Genomic DNA, 22,112 nt, shown 5'->3' on the forward strand with positions numbered 1-22,112 from the left:
GCAGAGAACCAATTCATCTAAACTAAGTTAATGTGAGTTCACAGGCTGGCCTCAGATATGAAGATCTCTATTTCTAACATAGCTGCTTCTCTGACCCTGGAAGTTTCAAGTTTACTGACGTATGTATCCCCTGCTCTCCTTAATCTATAAAAAAGCTTCATATAGATGGGGTCTTTCTCAACCAAAATGTTGACATGGTATATGACTGACCTAAGATATGGAATAAAGAGATTTGGGGTGACTGCATGTGTACTTCTAGTGACAAAGCATTTGACAACTGTAACATGTCTCCCCACCTAGTTCACACATTGCTGTATTTTATGACATGAGTTATATATGTTCATTCTGTGTTTAGTTTTCTATCAACATGACACACTCAGGTCATTGAGAAAATGCATCCATCTGATTGGCCTGAGGGCAAGTCTGTGGGGAAGTCTCATGACTGATGATTGATGGGGGAGGAAACAGCTCGCTTGGGGGCAGTGCCACCCCTGGGCAGGTGGTCCTGGGTTATATAAAAACCATGCTGAGCAAGCAAGTAAGCAGTATTTCTCTGTGGTTCTACTTCAGTTCTGCCTCTATGTTCCTGCCTTGACTTCCTGCCCTGATTCACCTTCATGACGGACTGTAAATAACATGCTGAAATAAACCCTTTTCTTCCCAAGTAGCTCCTTGTCATTGTCTTTATCATAGCAAAAGAAAGCAAACTAAGACACATTGCTTGTATGAACAATGTTGTCTGTAGAGAAAATGTGGTTTCCTTTCAACATGATCATTCTTGAGTTGAAGTTCTAAAAGAAGATGAAGTAAAGGCAACCTTATGAGGCCTTCTATCACAAGTCTGTGTTGTCTTGATTTTCACCTGCGCAAAACCTGAAGACCCAAGAAAGTACTTGAAAGTGACTTGCATAAATGTATTGAAGATTTTTCTATGAAAGGATCAAGGATAAATATAAATACTTGCTCAACTTTAAGCAATGTAAGCTACCACATTAACACTTATATTTTAACAGTGATCAGATCTCCATCTAAAAGAATGAGGCATCTGTGTTACTTCAGGAGTTAGTTAGAGCTCAAACTACATGAAAGTCTACAACACATCACACCTGTACCGGTTATGCTCTTGCCCATGCCCAGGCGTAGGCCAGCTCCAGCTCGCCCAATTCCTTACCGCTTCCAGAGTTTAACCGGACACCTCCTAGAAAGATGTTGCTGGAAAAGGCCTCCTTGTCCCAGATGGTGAGTTCTAGGCAAACGTTCTTTATATCCTGAGGATACAGGCCACTGAATATGAATGTGTGATTCCACTGAGGATTAACACTCTTTTTTACAACCGCAGTTTTGTGCTTGGTGGCTTTGTTATCATCAGGAAGCAGGTAGCTGTAGAAGGAAACACAATCACATTAGTGGGAAAGTTAAAAAAAAATGCTGTCTTTGAGTTGTCATTTGGATTTCCTACAATTCTGTGTAACTGTGCGTGAATGCAGTATGCATACTTGATGTTCTCTCCCTGATTCTTCTAAGTTTAAATAATATCTTATTTGGAGGGATGACTAGTGCTGCAATAGTAAAATGACCTCTCTCCGTTTTTGAATATAATTTTGTCTTTCCAAACCCTTCCAAATATTTGGTTCTCCATCTGGGAAAGAAAAGACCTGTGGTGGTAGCCACCATTGAGAGTTTCACTTTGTGTCTTCTTGGGTCATCTGTAGGCTGATTGGAAGGCAGGGTGGATAGTTTCTGGCATGTTTTCAGCTTCTCCCCTCAAATCCTGTGTGTTCCAGGTTATCTGGTTCTGTGTGAGTTTTCTCCCTTATGTTCAGAGCACCTAGAAGTCACTGAAGACTGAATGCTTGAAGGGTAATTCTCAATCAGTGGGTTTTAGAAAAGGTTGGTGAGTTCCACAGGGCTTCACGGGATACTCCTGAGGAACGTTATGTGGAGTTCTTGTTGTTTTCCCAGTGGAACTGAACCCTACAGTGATAACCTTCCCATTAACCTATCTTTTTAATCTGCTGCCCTCTGTCTTTTGCTTCATGGTCTATACTCTTTCATTGATGTTTCCTGGAAGCCCTTCTCTGGTAGACTACCTGTGCCCTAGGTCATCTCTATTGTGTTCAAATTGCAAGTCTGGAACACCTTTGTGCTTTCAGGAAACATGGTTTAGGGAAGAAAATGAGTGTGTAGATGGAATAAGTACATGAAACAATTACGAAAAATACAAGTAAATGGCCCAGAGATAAAGAAGATAATTGGGTCATGTGGCATTTCATTTACTTTATTGGTCAGCACTAGTAAGTAGGACAATGACAGAGTGCTTACATAGCAAGGGCCTGGGTTTGAACCCAGCACTGCCACCAAACAGGGAAAAATTAATAAATTAACCAGAGAATGCCATTATCTCCCAATCTCCATTCTATACTTATTCTCTTTTAAAATTCCTGGTTTTTATTATTAGCATATTACATTTTCTTTTATCTCAATTCTTGTATTTCCATCATTAAAAACCCCTGGTTCTACATTTGGGCACATATTTTCCCAGAATTAAGACCATAAAGCTGTCTTGCAACTCATATAGCCACAGGACTAGGTTCTGGTCAATAGAATACAGGTAGCTCTATGAAAAAGTTATGGGAGACATCCTATGAGCTTAGACTTGCATAGGACAGTTGAACTCTGTATAGCTAGGTACCCTGGTCCATGGAGAAGATGCCATAATGATATAGAAAAACACCTTCATCCCTGATAATCAGGACGTTTCCACATCTACCCTAGATAAATTACCTTCAGTCATTGTTTACGTGTAAGAGAAAATATCATTTTAAATTTTATAATATTTATTTTTTATTGTATGTATGTATGTGTGGGGGCATGCCAGGGCATAGATGTGGAGGCCAAAGTATAACCTGCAAGAGTCAGTTACCATTTTTTTTTTACCAGGCGGATTCCAGTCATCAAAACTGGTTCATTAGGGTTGGTGGCAAGCCTGTTTCCCTTTACTTGCTGAGCCATCTTGTGGGCCCTGACTTTCTTAAGCCACAAATATTTCAGTTCATAAGCAGAGCATATGTAATTATGTAATTTACGTATTTCATAACATTACCAATATGGTGATATTTTATTTGTATTAAAATATTATTTGTATGTTAATAAATAAAGTTGCCCGGGGGTCAGAGCTATTAGCAAGCCATAGGAAAGCAGGGCAGTGGTAGCGTACGCTTGTAATTCCAGCACTTGGTAGGCAGAGCTGGGTAAGTCTCTGTGTGTTCAGGGATACAGCCATTATTGGATACACATGCTTTTAATCTTAATACCAATCATGGAAAACCTGGAGGCCTATACAGACAGGCTGTGAGGAGGCGGTCATGTGGTTGGGTTTACAACCAATGAGAAGGCAGGACAGGAACTCTATATAAAGACTTTAACACAGGGGTAGCTCTGGTTTGGAGAGGTAGGACCACCGCAGGAGGAAGGGTAAGGTTTTAGCTCTTAGCTCTGACCTCTTGGCTTTCTTCTTTGCATTGGTTCTGTGTTTATTATTTAATAAGAAGGTTGGATACATCTACATTTGGCGCCCAACGTGACAAGAATTCATTAAAAACCGCTTGGCTTGGCTTGGCGGCAGGTCCGGTTTCCAGCCTGGGCGGCCCGGCTGCCTAGCTTGGGCCCAGGCCTGACTGACCCGCAGCTGGAGCTACTTGCAACTGCTACAAACAACTCAGACCTGCCCTGCTGAACAGGGCCCCTGCCTGTAAAGCCAAGGCTTGACTCGGCTCAAGCAGCTACACTTTCTCTCTCTCTCTCTCTCTCTCTCTCTCTCTCTCTCTCTCTCTCTCTCTCTCGCTGGATTCACACCTGGAACACCAGGTGGCTGTGAAATTCCCTGGGATTCTACTGTTCTACCCAGACTTGGTAAGTCAATTAACATATCTATTTAAAAGAGAATTTTTTTCTACATTAAAAAAAATGGGCTTTATGTGTACATTGGAAGAAAATTGGGCTTTGTTTGAAATTTTAGGCACTCTGACAATGGAACAACTATATGAAAACATTAATATTGATCGAATTATTCAGTTTATTACTTTTCTTATCCTCATTTTACTATTTAAAAAGATCGTCAACTTAAGTGCCAGGATAACAGTCTTAGAAAAACTTGTTAAACCGGTAAAAATGAATTATAGAGAAATTCAAATTCAGACAGAAGAAATAAATAGTGAAGTTGTTTCAAAATTGGATCGTAAGGTTACAGAAAGAAAGCCAGTTTTCACACAATCACCCTTAATTTATCCAGTAGCCGTACAGCAGCTACCTGATGAAGAGAATGAACAGAATACTTGGGTTCCAGTTGAAATGTTAGACTTACGAAGATTTAAGGAGGCAATAGCATCTTATGGCATGCACTCCCCATATGTAAAGCAAATGTTAAACACCTGGTCAACTTGTAATAGGATTATACCAAAGGACTGGTGGGAATTGGCACAGGCTGTTCTTGAACCCGGACAAAATCTCCAGTGGAAAATGTGGTTCAGTAATGAGGCTAAAAATATAGAAAGACAATGGAGGGATAGCGGAATACAAGTCTGCCAGGATCAGCTTATTGGCGAAGGCCAATATGCTTCAGTACAAACACAATGTTCATATGATGTCCAAACCCTACTTCTATGTAAAACGGCAGCTTTGAATGCATGGGACAGAGTTGAAGAACCAGGAAAAAAAACTGAGTCATTTACAAAGGTTATACAGGGCCCCAAAGAATCTTTCACAGATTTCTTACCAAGATTGACTTCAGCAGTACAAAAAATGGTCCCGAATTCAGAGGCTAGTCAGATAATAATTGAATCTTTAGCCTTTGAGAATGCAAATGCAGCGTGCAAAAGAATAATTAGGCCGTTAAAGGCAAGATCTGCACCTTTGGAAGATTGGATTAGAGATACAGTTAATGTAGAGGCTTATGACCATGATGATATGTGGGTAGGAAAAGCAATTTCAAAAGGTTTGAGCAATGTTAGATGTTTTGGATGTGGAAAGCAAGGACATTTGAAAAGGGATTGTAAACAGGTCATTCCTAGAAATAATGTTTATTCAAGGAACACTGGCAACAGAATGCCCCTTCCTTCTGGAGTATGCAGAAGGTGTGGTAAGGGAAAACACTGGACCAACGAATGTAGATCAACAAGGGACAGACAGGGTAACCCTCTGCCTCGAGCTTCGGGAAACTCCCAGAGGGGCCTCAGGCAGGCCCCCACAGTAAATCCAGTTCAAACCTTTCCTGCAGTTGTAGAGGAAACCCCTACTCAAAGCAACTAAATAACCAAATGTCTATTGGAATAAATCATGTTAGTCGAGATGATGAAACAGAGAAAATAGGAAATACAGGAAAAAACATAAAGAAAATTTTTTTGCAAACTTCTATTAATGAACAAAGACCAAAACTAACAATAAAAATAAATGGTGTTTTGTTGTCTGGTCTGGTAGACACAGGTGCTGACATTACCATAATTGCACCAGAATTTTGGCATCCAACTTGGCCTCTTCAGGAGGTAAACATTCAACTCTTAGGAATTGGGACATTATCTAGAGTGAAACAAAGTGTAAGATGGCTTGAATGTATAGGTCCAGAAGGACAGAAAGGAAAATTAAAACCATATATGGCTAACATAGCTATGAACCTGTGGGGTCGAGACTTGTTACAACAATGGAATACTCAGATTAATATCCCTCCAATCTCAGAAACAAATCATAAATTAGTACATGTTTCTGAGAGAAATATTAAAAGATATTATTCTAAAGAGTGCTCACCAGCCATCCATGTCATACAAGAACAGGGCACAACAACTGATAATCTTCCAAAAACATTAACAGCTCTACCTTTAAAATGGTCAACAGACAAGCCTGTATAGGTTCAGCAATGGCCTTTAACAACAGAGAAACTCCAGGCTTTACAAGAGCTGGTGGAAGAACAGTTAAATGCTCATCATATTGAAGAATCAACCAGCCCTTGGAATTCTCCTGTATTTGTTATAAAAAAAAATCTGGTAAATGGAGAATGGTAACAGACCTTAGAGCAATTAACAAAGTAATTCAGCCAATGGGCTCTTTACAATCTGGAATTCCTTTACCTACTCTGTTACCAAAAGGCTGGCCTCTCATAGTTATTGATTTAAAAGACTGTTTCTTTTCAATACCCTTACAAGAAAAAGACAGAGAAAGATTTGCTTTCACAGTGCCTACTTATAATAATTCTCAACCGGTTAAAAGATTTCAATGGAGGGTTCTCCCACAGGGAATGTTGAATAGCCCAACTTTGTGCCAATATTTTGTAAAACAGCCATTAGAAGTGGTACATAAAAAATTTCCTAAATCTATAATTTATCATTATATGGATGACATTTTATTAGCTGATTCAAATGCAGATACTTTAGAAAGAATGTTTGAAAAAGTAAAGAAAATTTTGCCTTGCTGGGGATTACAAATTGCTTTAGAAAAGGTACAAAGAGGAGATTCTATTAATTATTTAGGATATAAAATAGAACTTCAAAATATTAGACCTCAAAAAGTGCAAATTAGGAGAGATCGACTACAGACTCTTAATGACTTTCAAAGATTATTTGGAGACATTTCTCATCTAAGAACTATTGTTGGGGTAAAAAATGATGAACTGAATAATTTGTTTAAAACCTTAGAAGGTGATAAGGACTTAAATAGTCCAAGAGAATTATCACCTGAAGCTGAGAAAGAATTGGCCTTGGTAGAAAAGAAAGTACATGAAGGGCATGTAGATCGTATTAATCCAAAGCTGGATTGCATTTTGGTTATTTTACCTTCTAGGCATTCCCCAACAGGAATATTAATGCAAAGGGAAGATATTATATTGGAATGGATATTTTTACCAAATAAACCAAATAAAAAATTAAAAACTTATGTGGAAAAAATCTCTGACTTGATTTGGAAAGGAAAATTGAGACTTCGTCAATTAGCAGGAATAGACCCAGCAGAAATTGTCGTACCTTTAACTAAGGAGGACATTGAAAAATTATGGATAGAAAATGAAGCTTGGCAAAAAGCTTGTAGTAATTTTTTGGGAGAAATTAACAGTAAATATCCCAAAAGCAATAGAATTGATCTTATAAAGAGAGCTGATTGGATCTTGCCTCGAATTGTGAGGAAAAAACCCATATCTGGAGTTCGTACATTTTATACAGATGCCAACAAACAAGGAAAGGCAGGTTACAAATCAGAAAATTTAAGTGGTTCAAAGTCCTTATAATTCAGTTCAAAAATCAGAATTGTATGCTATTCTGTTGGTATTAATGGATTTTTCAGAACCTCTCAATATAGTAACTGACTCTCAGTATGCTGAAAGAGTAGTATTACATATTGAGACTGCAGAATTTATCCACGATGCTTCAGAATTAACTTCATTATTTATTCAATTACAAGATACAATCAGAAAAAGGAGTCATCCTTTATATATAACTCACATCCGATCCCATACTGGTCTGCCAGGCCCTCTAGCACAAGGCAATGATGAGATTGATAAATTATTGATAGGAAATGTGCTGGAGGCCTCAGAATTTCATAAAAAACGTCATGTAAATAGTAAAGGTTTAAAAAAGGATTTTTCCATAACCTGGCAACAAGCCAAAGAAATAGTAAAGAAATGTCCTACTTGTTCCTTCTACAATCAAACACCATTACCAGCAGGATGTAACCCAAAGGGTACTCAGAGGAATGAAATCTGGCAGATGGACGTGTTTCACTTTGCAGAATTTGGAAAACTGAAATATGTACACCACACTATCGATACTTATTCAGGATTTCAATGGGCAACTGCTTTGAGTTCTGAAAAAGCTGATTCTGTAATCACTCATTTGCTAGAAGTTATGGCCATTATGGGTATACCTGCACAAATCAAAACTGATAATGCTCCATCATATGTCTCTGTTAAAATGAAACAGTTTTTTGCTTATTATAATATAAACCATGTTACAGGTATACCACATAATCCTACAGGTCAAGCAGTTATAGAAAGATCAAACAGAACTCTAAAGGATATGCTAAATAAACAAAAAGGAGTAACAAAAACCCCCAGAAATAGACTACATAATGCTCTATTAACTTTGAATTTTCTCAATGCCAATGAGAAAGGAACAACAGCTGCAGAGAGACATTGGATAATAGAAAAAACTACAGAATTAAATCAACCTATATACTTTAAGGATGTGCTGACCTCAGAATGGAAACCAGGGTATGTGTTACGTTGGGGACGAGGTTTTGCTTTTATTTCTACAGGAGAAGATAAGCTGTGGGTACCATCAAAATTGATAAAGGTTCGATTTGAACAAGAGAGACCTCTTAATTAGAGGAGGTGATAGTTCATCAACTATCGTAAACATCCAATTTAAACTAACTTACACCAGTAACACATGCCTTTTCATTTAATCAGATAGCTTGTCAAAAAGGAACATCCCCAAAAAACCTTGGGGAAAGGTTTTTGTTTTTGTCTTTTAGGAGAATGAAGGTTAACGAATTTGAAGAACACTGGACAAATGAGACAACTGAAGAAAAGGAACAAATCATCTATCCTAAGAAACAGAGTGAAATGGCGTATGGGTATGTTATCTAAAAAAAATTTTATGTCTTCCTAAATGTTTGTTTCTGCTTTTCTTTAAAGATTTAACACTATTTAACTTCTAATAGTCCCAGTTCAATTAAAATTTAAAGCTGACTTTGGAGTTGGAGAATGGCTCTCTCCTTCTTTAAACTCAAGCATGTTGTTAAAAGGAAAATGCAAACTCCCTGTATCATGCCAGAGGAAAAGAGCCATCTTCTGCTATGGGACAGGAGAAAAGCCAAATTAATTAAGGGACTATTCTATTACGAATCTCAACTCTTTGATTCTATTCTGATTCTTTAAACTTTTCTTAAAGTATGAATTTTATATCAAAATTTACAAGATCAATATATATAGATATATATACATTTTAAACTTTGTTAAGATATAAATGGTCATATAGAGTACTAACTAATTCTAAAAAGTCGCATATATAGTCTTTGTGTTCGAGTCTCTTATCAGTTTTTTGCAGGAAATCACGGTTAGGCCTAACATCAACTGAAGTCTCCAGGAAGAAGATGGGGCCCCACAACAACAACAATTCCACGTGGACAATAATAACATCACTAAGCTGACAAACATCATCTACAGATCAGCTTTGAACTACAAAGTGCTCAGAGCAATTTTGAGAAGAGCTAGCTGAGATGATCCAGTCTCAAAGACTACTTGAATAAGGATTTGAGATAAACCCTGAATTTTGGCATTATACACAGACTGGATAACGAAGGATATATTTACCTTTCCTAGAATTTGACAATTAACATAAAATTTTTCTTTCAGGATAAAGATACCTTCGCCCATACCCAGCAGGAAGCAATTTCAAGAATACGACGCCCACATTCCCAAAGAGGTGGTGTGGGGCGGTTGGTTTTTTTGGTCTTTTAATGGGTTTTGGGTCTGGGATAATTTTCATTGATTAGGGGGGTTGGTTACAAGTTGTTGTCAAGGGTTAGGAAAAAGGCTAAGCAAAGGAGATTAGATTTAAGGTTCTTATTAAAAAAAAAAAGAAAGAAAGAAAAGAAAAATGTAAATACTTTACATTGGATTGGATTGTTTTATATTGTATACAAATTATATATATTGAAATTGATATTGTTAGAAAATGTTATATATATTTTTCTAATTGTACCGTTCATCTAACAATGTAATGCAATTTTCTGATCCTTGAATGTTATTACCAATTATTAGGATATAAAGAAATGAAAGTTAGTAGTTAGATATTATAATAGAACTTGTAGTTATATTAGGTATGTTTTCAAGATTGAGTAGATATATTTTTAGATAGACAGGTTATCTTCAGACCCTTCAGAGATCTACAGAATATGGCATTTAAAATGTTTTAATAACTTAGAAAATTTTTCTTTTTTGTTATGACCATGAGACATGTCGGCTCCTGGCAGTACCAATCTACTTCAGAGAAAAAAATGGGCATTGAAGAAACTGCATATGGAGTTAACTTTCATTGTGGCAAAAGTTAGCCACTGGACAACAAAGTATCCTCGAATCAACAGGACAAAATGGACAGACAGGACATAAAACAAAGGATTACTGATTCTTGCCAAAACAAGTGTGGTTATGGCTTTATCAAAAGGCATCTTCAGAGGCCAGGACAATATGGCACCATCCCTGAAGTGGCCTTTGCAATTCGAAAAAGGTACAGTGCCCTTTTCTTCGAAGGCAGCTGAACAGGCAGTGGGCCGATGGCCTCTGATGTGCAATGGAACAGCAGCTGAAACAGTTATTCTTGAAGAGTAACTAAGCTCACGCCTCTCAATAGTAGTCTGGCATTTGATGGAGGGATATGGAGAAGAATGGGATGCTGAGATGAAGCCATATATACACAGCCAAGAAGAATGGACAGCTGAATTAAAAAACCATCAACAATTTCCAGAATTTAAAATCCTGAATCATGACATGACACTAGTGGAATTCAGGTGTTTCTGGTACATGGACTGCTCTCACTCAATGTGAGGTTGAACTGTTGACCTTGTGTACATCGTACTTCACAAATGAGTCTGTCAGATATGCTAAGCCTATAGGCTGAAGATGATGCCCCAGCACTTCGGAGAAACCTCAGGTGACTGTCCAGACAGCTGTCTGTTTCTGTCAACTCACAAATTTTTTGGAAGTTGCTTATGTGCACTTCCTGTTTTTATTTTTGTTAGCTAATATTATTTCCTTCTTGGGTCTCTGAGGGAGTTGAAGATTAGTTAGTTATAGTTGAAGTTTAGTTAGTTATAGTTGAAGATTAATTAGGATACATTTTGGACTTACCAAAATAGGATAGATAATGAAATTATTTTCTCTGAATTTGTCAAATACAAATGGACTAGACATTGTTTAGGTATTTATTACTTGTATATATTGTATATAGTTATTGTACTTTTGTATATAGTTTTTCTTATATTAGTTATAAGCTTTTTCTTTTTTTTTCCTTTTTATTAAAATAGAAAAGGGGAAATATGGTGATATTTTATTTGAATTAAAATATTATTTGGCCGGGCGGTGGTGGCGCACGCCTTTAATCCCAGCACTCGGGAGGCAGAGCCAGGCGGATCTCTGTGAGTTCGAGGCCAGCCTGGGCTACCAAGTGAGTCCCAGGACAGGCGCAAAGCTACACAGAGAAACCCTGTCTCGAAAAACCAAAAAAAAAAAAAAAAAAAAAAAAAAAAAAAAAATATTATTTGTATGTTAATAAATAAAGTTGCCCGGGGGTCAGAGCTATTAGCAAGCCATAGGAAAGCAGGGCAGTGGTAGCGTACGCTTGTAATTCCAGCACTTGGTAGGCAGAGCTGGGTAAGTCTCTGTGTGTTCAGGGATACAGCCATTATTGGATACACATGCTTTTAATCTTAATACCAATCATGGAAAACCTGGAGGCCTATACAGACAGGCTGTGAGGAGGCGGTCATGTGGTTGGGTTTACAACCAATGAGAAGGCAGGACAGGAACTCTATATAAAGACTTTAACACAGGGGTAGCTCTGGTTTGGAGAGGTAGGACCACCGCAGGAGGAAGGGTAAGGTTTTAGCTCTTAGCTCTGACCTCTTGGCTTTCTTCTTTGCATTGGTTCTGTGTTTATTATTTAATAAGAAGGTTGGATACATCTACAATCTTGTGGGCCCTGACTTTCTTAAGCCACAAATATTTCAGTTCATAAGCAGAGCATATGTAATTATGTAATTTACGTATTTCATAACATTACCAATATGTCTGTTCTTGCTTGCTCGCTGCCTCTTTGAAAAGATACCTCAGTTCATTTTTAAGGGTATTTATTTATTTATTTACTTATTTATTTTTATGTGTATGACTGTTTTCCTTGCATGTATGTCTACATCCTATGTGCAAGCAGATCTCCTGAGACTGTAGTTACAGATGGTTGTGAGGTACCATGTGGGTGTTGGGAACTGAACTTGGGTCCTCTGCAAGAGCAGCCAGTGCTCTTTACTACTGAACCATTTCTCTGACTTCTTGCATAATTTTTAAATTGGCTTAATAGTTAAGAATCCATAAGAGAATTTACTGTTTTTTAAAGAAAGAATGAAGCACTATTCTTTATTATTTGTGCCTCATAAATTCTCAACAAGAAAATGTAAAAACTGTTCCAGACAATGTTAAGTCATCCCTGGAAGGTCATAATAGGGCCATAGGACAGGAATAATATTCTTACCATACAAGACAGTAAGGAGCAGAGTTCTAAACTGGATGCTGGGGCTCCTGAGTTTAACTAGAGCAGCATGATTCAGAAAAAGTGTTTCTTTTATGCTAACAAACACAATTCAGCAATGTGGAAACCCTAGTCATCTTACTCTCTTCAATATATGGTTTACCAAACTTAAAATGCACAAGAATAAAAGTATGATTCATTTCCTTTTGGGAAAATACACCCATGGGAGGCCTGCTCCTTTCTGAATGGAGATGAAGGAATAGATGGAGAGGGGGGTAGATGGGAGGCAGGGGTGGTGGGGAGGGAACGGGAAGAGAGGAGGCCAAGGAAACTGTGTTTGGTATGTAAAATAAATGAAAAAAAGTTAAATAAAATACAATTTAAAAAAAGATTATACGTGAAAAGAAAAAAAGCAAGATCTCACTCTCTGCCCCCTGCTGGCCTGGCACTTGCTACATGTAGCCCAGGAGGGACGCAAACTTGTGATCTTCCTGACTCAGTCTCCCCAGGAGTAGGATTTCAGGCACTACCATCAGGCCTGGATCATTTTTCAAAGAGGCAACATCTCTGCCTTGAAGACTCACGCTATGGCTTGGCATCATGGAAACTTGCTTTCCTTCCTATGTTTAATGGTGCTCTGTGAGGTCAGTTATATCTATTTTTCAAAGAGCAGCATCTAATCTAATACATTTGAGTGTTTGAGTGTTTGCTTGAATTAATGGAAAAATATCCTTTTAGCCCAAGTTCTTCTAATTGCGTGAGAAAAGTCTACAATAGTCAAAAATGAGAGAGACTTGCTATTTGGATTGCCTAGAATGAGCAAGAGCATCCATTTAAAGGGCAGTATTCCTTCAAAAACTGCCATTTGCTCCATATAGCAGCAAATGTGTATCAGGTAGTCCTGGAGCCTGCCTCAAACACTCTCCAGGAGAGATGCTGAGATTTCTCTGCATTTTGCAATTTTCCCCAAGAGAACAAACCAGCAAGTATTTAATATTTTGGTTGCTGTACCAAATGAAAACAAAGAAAAAAAATGAAAGTAAATTATACATAGAAAATCATGCTTTCTTCTCTTTTGAGAAATGAATCTCCTGGGAAAATCTTCCAGCCTTCAGGATGAGAGTGATCCTCACAGTGGCCCTCCAGAAATCTGCTGGCGACACAGTGAAAGCTAGAACAGCAAGCCCACTCCATACTCAGATTGCTTTAGATGCAAGAGCAAGCACTTAAGGGTAGCTTTTCCAAAGTACATGCAATATGCAGAACGTGGGCCTCTCACAACTCCCATTGTCTAGTGGCTCACGGCTCCTTTCGCCATCCAGTAAGTGTCATCTGTGACGAGCTAGAACAAAATTACCCCTTCACGAAGCTGTCAGAAGTGCCTCCCGATTTCACTGCTGTCAGATTCTTCGCATCTTTGATGAACACTTCAAGTATTCCACCAGAGATGACAGGTGACTCTTTCTTCTTTCCCTTTTTAAAGGTCTTCTTTCCTGCACGATCCAGCAGAGAGGAGGTGGAAGGGATCAGTAATTCCACTTCACAATTTACAGAGAACATCTACAATTACTTCATTTTCTGGTAATCAAGCTTTTTTGTATATATTATATCACACACACACACACACACACACACACACACACACACACATGTTCATGCATAGACACACAAAGCTTCTGGAAAGGAAAGATGTAAAGCTTCTAAAGGAATAAAATGGATCCTGCCTGGACCACTAACCTGGTTTTTTTTTTTGTTTGTTTGTTTTGTATTGTTTTTCAAGACAGGGTTTCTCTGTGTAGTTTTGGTGCCTGTCCTGGAACTCACTTTGTAGACCAGGCTGGCCTCGAACTCACAGAGATCCATCTGGCTCTGCCTCCCAAGTGCTGGGATTAAAGGCATGCGCCACCACCGCCCAGCACCATCCTGTTCTTACTGAGAAAGAGCTAAGGTGAAAGCCAGACCCAAGCACCAGAGCTCCAGGAGAGACATTTCTACAGCTTGGATATTTTAAACTGACTTCCAAAGGGTATATTCAATAACTCCCTTTTGATAAATTGTCAGCTTCAGACAGGGTCAGTTCTAGAGGGTACAGCCTAGATTCAGTTACATTTTGTGGTTGGGAGAAAACTTTTTCAACTTCAATATTTATTCTGATGTAATAGGTTCAACATGAGTAATAATCATTCATGACTGGACCTTTATTTAATACTCTTTGACGTACCTTACATATATGAACCTATTTAATCCTCACAATGCTTTTGCTTTTTTAATTATTTTCCCTTTTTTCTGAGATTATAATGTAATTATAATTATATAATTATAATAATCTTCCTCCAAACTCTCCCATGTATCACTCCTTGCTCTCTTTCAAATTCATGGTCTCTTTTTTCATTGGCTGTTATTACATGCATATATGTACATACATATATATTCCTAACTATAACCTGCTCAGTCTGAATAATGTTTCTTGTATGTATGTTTTTAGGGATGACCATATGGTATTGCCATGAATGGGAAAATAAAGGAAGCTGCCTAGAAGATAATGAAAGGAGGAAGAAAAGAGAAATTTCAAATTGATTTTATCTGAATTTTCCCTTTGTTTTCTATGTTTTATGCCAGATATTGCTTCTCTAGACTTCCCGAGTAGCTGTTAATGAGTCCATAGAGCAGCTTTCTAGAAACCCTCATACAGCACATCTCTTCCACATTGGGGAGATTCTGTATCTCTTGGACTGACAGGAAATAATCTCCCATCAGGGTTGGTTTCTAAGTATGGATTTTTGTCCTCTACTTTTCTTCTCTACATACATTAGCATGTACTTCTCAACTCCCCAAAGACCCCGATCCTATTATATTATTGTACTGGAAAAGTAACACAGTCCAACCAAACCCTAATATCTACTCACACAATAGAAAGAGAATGTCGCTGATCATATCTATTGATTTTAACCCTACCTTGAGGTTGTCCTACTGGGAATATAGGGTTCTCCTCTGGAGGAATGTAACGTAAAACAACCGTTAGCTCTCCTTTGTATTGAAGGCCTATATCAGGAGCCAACTCCACCTAGACAAGGGAAGATAAGTGAAAAGAAAGTTAAAATACTGGATATCATCTTCTTAAATGAAATACAGCATATTCAGAAAGGCAAATATTTCATGTTTTCTCTTACATTTGGAATATAGGAAATCTATATTTCCTCAGATATTATTTCCCTAAGAGACCTCACTCCTCTATGGGGAGGACCCCAGGTTAGATTCCTAGCAATAGTGAATAAGTAGCCTGAACTGGCCATCTTCTGTGACCAGATTGGTGCCTGGCCCAATTGTCATCAGAGAGGCATCACCCAGCAACTGATGGAGGCAGATGCAGAGACGCACAGCCAAACATTAGGTAGAGTTCAGGAATTCTGCGGAGGAGGGGGAAAAAGGATTGTAGGAACCAGAGGGGTCAAGGACATCATAAGAAAACCCACAGAATCAACTAACCTGGGCTCATAGGAGCTCACAAAGACTGAACCAACAACCAGAGAGCCTGCATGGGGCTGACCTAGGCACTCTACACATATGTTACAGTTATGTAGGTTGGCCCTCTTACGGGACTTCTAACAGTGGGAACAGAGGCTGTCTTTGACTCTTTTACTGGCTTTTGGGAACCAAGTCCTCCATACTGGGTTGCCTTGTCCAGCCTTAATACATGGGGAGGTGCTTAGTCTTACTGCAACTTGATATGCCAAGTTTTATTGATACTCATAGGAGACCCGCCCTTTCCTGATGGAGACAGAAGAAGAAGGGACTGGGGACTGAGAGTGGAGGAGTGGGGGGAGGAACTGGGAGGGGAGAGTGGGGGGGGGGCTGCTTCTGGGATATAAAATGAATAGATGAATAAAAAAATTTCAAAAAAAGAGTGAGAGACAGAGAGAGACAGAGACACAGAGAGAGAGACAGAGACACACACAGAGAGAGCTGACTCCTATGCACTGAGTCAAGGGCAGAGAACTGTGCTCCTCAGAGAGCAGATGTAAAAAGCTCAGAAGCCAAACCCTCACATAGTAAAGCTAGAGACTCTTGAAATCTTAACACTCACCCACATACCCACAGACCCACACAGACCCACACAGACACACAACAGACACACAATAGACACACAGACAGACACACATGCACACGCACACACAGAAGAGATATTTGCTTGACTTTTATTTCTGTTGTAAGAGTAGCAAGTATTTTATTTAACCATACCAGAAGCAAAAATGATATAATAAGGTAAAATAGACCATTTAATACTAACTTTATTATTTTAAATAAAGTATGTGGCAAAGATTTTTCTTACTGTTCTAAAATTTTCAGTAGGGCTGAGGGTAGTACCTAGTAGTAGATCTTTTTTCCCAGCATACATGGCACTTTGAATTTGATCCCCAAATCTACCAAAAAACAAAAAATTCAGTAATTTTAGTTTATATAATGTCATAAATAAAAAATTCTAATGGACATTATAGTTGATTAAAATAGTCTCTACTTTTTTGATACTATGATCAATGGGAGGTGGGCCATTTGTCTTCTCTGGGACTGAGTAGCAGTTGTATTACATTGGTTATTGGAACATGGCAGAGGTGGCAAAGTACTTGTTTCTGGGCCCATGTCTAAAGGTTGACAGCTTCTATTTCCTTTCTTGGAATGGCTATTCATAGAATACTCCCTCTTAGAGCCCACGCTGTGAGAGTTTCAGCCCACATGTTAAAGAGATACCTAAGTGATCTAGTTTGCAGGCCTAGCTTTATCAGCCAGCATATATCAGCATCAAGTATGGGATATGGAAGCAAGCTAACTTAAACATCCAGTCCAGTCAAAGCTTCAGGTGATATCAGCTTTAGTCAACCATCTGGCTGCAACTCTATGACACCTTGACTGAGAACTACCTTGATAAGCTAATTTAACATGCAGAATTATGAGAGACAGTAATCCCAGATTTTTGTTTAAAGCCTAGAAGGTTTCCATTAATTTACTATACTGCCACAGTTAATCACAGCAGCCCTATTTGATAGTGAGTGAAATTTTTGAGTTAAGAAATAGGTTGTAGGAAAAGAGATAAGTGCAAATTTCATATACAAATACAGAGCATATTAGTACAGACTCAAACCATGCATTGTTGGGATATATTGATGTTATGTGGACTTTTAGCTAAAGGTAAAATATACTAGTGATTTTTAATAAACACAAGCCCCAGGAATTATGAAAGTATAACACAATAACAATGAGATTTTTAAGATGTTTTAATTTGGTTTCTATTGCTGTGACAACCCACATGTCCAAAGCAACTTGGAGTGGAGAGGGTTTATTTCATCTTATAGTTCATCATGAAGGGAAATCAATGCAGGAACTGAAAGCAGGCTCCTGGAGGCAGGAACTGAAGCAGAGGCCATGGAGAAAACTTACTTATTAGCTTGCTCCTTGTGCCTTATACAACTCAGGACTACCTGTCCAGGGGTGGAACTGCTCCCCATCATCTTTACTGATGCTCCACATCAATCTTTATTCAAGAAAATGCCCCACAGACTTGTCTACAGGCCAGTTTGATCGAGACAATTCTCAATTGGAGTTCTCTTTTCAGATGCCCCTAGATTGTGTGACGTTGACAAAAAAAGTAACCAGTGCATTTTATAACAAAATAATATACAAAAGATAGCTATAGTGTAGGGTCATCTTAAAGTCTGCACACACATACACACACACACACACACACACACACACACACACACACACACACACACACACACATATTGGAGTATATTTGATATTCTGGCTTGGAATTCTAAGGTAACATGTTCTGCCATACCGTCCTTTTCATTATTCAACCAATTTCTGAGCAGGAAAATGTAGAATTTCGTTCAGTTTCCTACAGGGTACTTTTGTAAGTAGTGTGGGAATGCATTAGACACAGACCCTACTTTCAATAGAGTTTAGAAGCTGCTTTAAACTACCCACATTTCTAATTCATCAGATTAATGTAGTCTATCCTTAAAATGAGCAGGATTACCTCTACAAAGACCATGTGTATTTGCTCTGATCAAGTCATGCCCACAGAGAGTCAGCAGTATGAGTCTCTAAGGTTCTAAATGACAGATACATTTGCGTGGTAATTATATAACTCAATATTACATAAATTGATTTGTGGACAAATACAGCTGTCACTATAGAAATTAGACTACTTTAGAGGAACAAATATTTGCATGCCAAGTTGTTGGTTTATGTGGCCTTAAAACTGTAGAAGATTAGAACAATTATGAATATTTAGAAAAACTTTTATTTAAAAGTGTTCTTATTCCACTTTATATCACACATTAGAAATTGTTGAAGATAATGCATTAAGAATGACATCAATAAAAGGAAAATATAGTCAAATTTTATTTGCGAAACATATATTCAAACAATATTAAATGTTTCCTACCAACATTTGTATATAAATATATATTTATTTGCTTTATACTGAAACAAATGTGTGCTACCTTGTGAAAGTAATCAAAACAATATGGTAGTAGCATAAAAATAACCAAATAGGCACATGGAACCTATTGAAGAACCCAGAAATAAATCCAGGAATTTGTGGTCAACTGATTTTCAATAAAAGTACTTTGGTGGTTTGAATAAGAATGTACTCCCATAGGCTCATATATTTGAATACTTAGTCACAAAGGAGTGACATTATTAGAAAAGGATTAGGAGGTGTGACCCTGTTGGAGGAAGTGTCACTGGGAGGTGGGCTTTGAGGTTTCAAAAGCCCATGACAGGTCTAGTCAGTGTCTCTGTCTCTCTCTCCCTCTCCCTCTCCCAACTCCCTCCCTACAGATCAGGATGTAGTTCTTAACTACTTCTCCAGCACCATGTCTGCCTGCATGCCACCATGCTCCCTGTCATGATGATAATGGACTAAACCTCTGAAACTGTAAGATGCCACCTCAACTGAATATTTTCTCTTATAACAGTTGCTGTGGTCAAAGTGTCTCTTCATAGCACTAAAACAGTGACTAAGTCAAGTACCAGCAACACACATAGACAAAGGACAATAGCTTTAATAAATAGTGCTGGACAGATTGGATGTCTACAGACAGAAGAATGAAACTAAGTACTTATCCTATAGAAGTATTATATACCATACATAAAATCAAAATAGAATGGATTAGAGATTTAACTGTAATACCTGAAATGGTAAGACAACTAGAAAATAATTTGGAAAGTGTAGGGGGTAAGTTCCATGGCATTGATTTTGTCAACCATATTTTTTGGCAGTGGGGGGATATGATCTCAAAAGTATAGGAAACAAAAGCAAAAACAGACAAATGGGATCACATCTTAAATAACTTGAGATCACAACAATTTCAATACTTCTGTATAACAAGGGAAACAATTAACAAAGTAAAGAGACAGTCTAGGTGATGTGAGAAAATAACTGCATCTGATAAGAAGAAAGTAACCAAGATACTTAGGGAACTCAAGTAACTCAATAGGAGAGCCAATAAACTTGCTAAACTTCTCAAAAGAATGCATGGAAGTGGTCAACAGACTTATGAATAGTGCTCAAAATTACTACAAAATTACTACAAAGATGACATGCACAACTGTAAAAGGAAATAATTGCACATTGTTAGTAGTAATGCAAATTAACAAATCTGTAATACAAAGTAGCATGGATGCTTCTCAAAAAAATCAAGATAAAAACTAGTACTACCGGATCATTCAGCAAACCTTTTATTGGTTATATGACCAAAGGAAAGGAACTCCATATTTCAAAAAGACTTTTGTACTCTTGTGTTCATTGCAATGCTTCCCACAATAGCTAAAAATTCTAAGCAGCCTGTGTGTATAGCAGTGGGTGAATATGTTGTTGGAAGCCAGGTATGACCAAGGCTGTGTGTGTAGAGAAGCAATAACAAAGAGTATGGAAATAAATCTCTATTTTGGATTCACTCAGAGGACTTCAAAACATGAATTCATGCCAATGACTTTACTAAGAATAGAGAAGAGAAACTAAAAGTTAAAAATGCTTAACAAGGGGCTGGAGAGATGGCTCAGAGATTAAGAGCACTGGCTGCTCATTCAGAGGACCTGGGTTCAATTTCCAGCACCCACATGGCAGCTCACAACTGTCTATAACTCTGCTTCCACAGGATCTGGCACCCTCACACAGATCTACATGCAGGCAAAACACCAATGAACTTAAAATAAAAAAATAAATAAATGATTTTAAAAAATGCTTAACAAGTATGTGATAGCAGGTGAAGTTCAGTGGGGGTAATATTTGCTCAGTCCTAAAGTGTGGTAGTTGGTTTTAACTGTTAACTTGATACAATCTAGATCACTTGGGAAACGTTTCAATAAAGGAATTATGTAGGTTGGCCTGTGGCCATGACTGTGGAAAGTTTTGATTGGTGTTCTAGTTTGTTTTCTGTTGCTGTTTTAAAGACACCATAGCTGAAAGCAACCGAGGGCAGAAAGGGTTTCAGTTTTCTTGACAGCTCCCAGTCCATCATGAAGGGAAGTCAGGGCAGGAAGCTGAGCAGGCCATGGGTGTGAGCCAGGGAAGCATGGAGGAAGACTGCTTGCTGGCTCACACCCATGGCCTGCTCAGCTTCTTGTTTTATACAAGCCAGGACCACCTGCCCCATGACCCAGGGTGGCATCACCCACAGTGGGCTGGACCTTTCCATGTCAAACACTAATTCAAAGAATGCCTCACAGACTTGTTTACATGGCAATATGATAGGAATATTTCCTCAACTGAGATTCCCTTTACTGAGATCCTAGCTTATGTCACCTTGACAACCACTACCAGCAATAACAAAACCAACCAACCAACCAAACAAACAAACAAGCAAAAACCTAACCAGCACATGGAAAGACCTAATCCACCATGGCCAGCAGCATTAAATATTCAGGAAGATTCTGAATTTTATTAGACATGAGAAAGCTAGATGAAGGCAAGCAATCAAGGATCCAACATGCTTTATTTCTCTCTTTGCTCTTGAGTATGAACCTAACATTCCTAAACTGCTTGGGTTCCTGCCTTGACTTCCCTAAAATGATGGACAGTAATCTGGAATTGTAAGCCAAATAAACCTTTTCCTTCATTCTGTTGCTTTTTGTCAGGGTATTTGCAACAGCAAATGAAATGAAACTAGAACACAGGGTAGCTCCAGGAACAGGCCAGGAAAGAACTGCCGTACACAGAAGTACAAGAGTATGAGTGTCTGTTTGCCTTCAGTCATCAGCAACTGATGAGAGAATCTGCCTCAGCCCCAGGAAACTTTCCCTCCTATGGCATTAGGGTTCTCCATGCTCCCAGACAAAGCTTATTCCATTAGTCTGAGGGCTTTCCACCTGCAAAGACTGGGAGATCATGGAAGGTGGGTGTGAAAACAATGGGGAGCCATATTTATTTGAAAATAAAGGTATGGCCTGCTGGGCTACAACCAAAGCTGAGCCATATCAAGTGAGCACTTCAGTGCCAGGAAAAGAGGCAGCGCTGATTAAAACTATACCCCAAAGTAGTAGGAAATTATCGAGACTCTCAGAGCAGATGTGTGTGTGAAATAATCAGATGCCACTCACTGTCTGGTGCTGTCTGAAAAGACTAATCCACTTCCACGCAGAAAAACCAGACGTCCCGGTGCATTTGCAGGTGGAAGGTGGGGAAAGAAATTACAGACAAAAGTGCCAACACTGTCAAGTAAAGAGCAGCTTTTAGCTAGGTAATAATTCCACAGAAATGTACATTTACTTTCCGCTTGAAGGCAAAATAAGAGAACATTTTCCTTGGAAAACCACTTAAGCTTGCTG

General features: G+C 38.4%; 1 protein-coding gene across 10 annotated transcripts in view; it reads right to left on the reverse strand.

Annotated features, from left to right (window-relative positions):
* Sytl5 (synaptotagmin like 5) overlaps positions 1-22,112 on the reverse strand; it is a 271,854-nt gene that overhangs the window by 10,579 nt on the left and 239,163 nt on the right. For all 10 annotated transcript variants that reach the window (XM_052742124.1, XM_052742197.1, XM_052741874.1 and 7 more), the window contains 3 exons: positions 15,237-15,345; positions 13,639-13,774; positions 1,172-1,380 (listed from right to left, as the gene is read on the reverse strand). In XM_052742124.1, the coding sequence (XP_052598084.1) occupies positions 1,172-1,380; positions 13,639-13,774; positions 15,237-15,345 (454 nt within the window). The remainder of the gene's footprint in view (positions 1-1,171; positions 1,381-13,638; positions 13,775-15,236; positions 15,346-22,112) is intronic.

The sequence above is a fragment of the Peromyscus californicus genome, unplaced genomic scaffold (assembly GCF_007827085.1).
Source record: "Peromyscus californicus insignis strain IS unplaced genomic scaffold, ASM782708v3 Scaffold_10__1_contigs__length_136768540, whole genome shotgun sequence".
NCBI classification, from domain to species: Eukaryota; Metazoa; Chordata; class Mammalia; order Rodentia; family Cricetidae; genus Peromyscus; species Peromyscus californicus.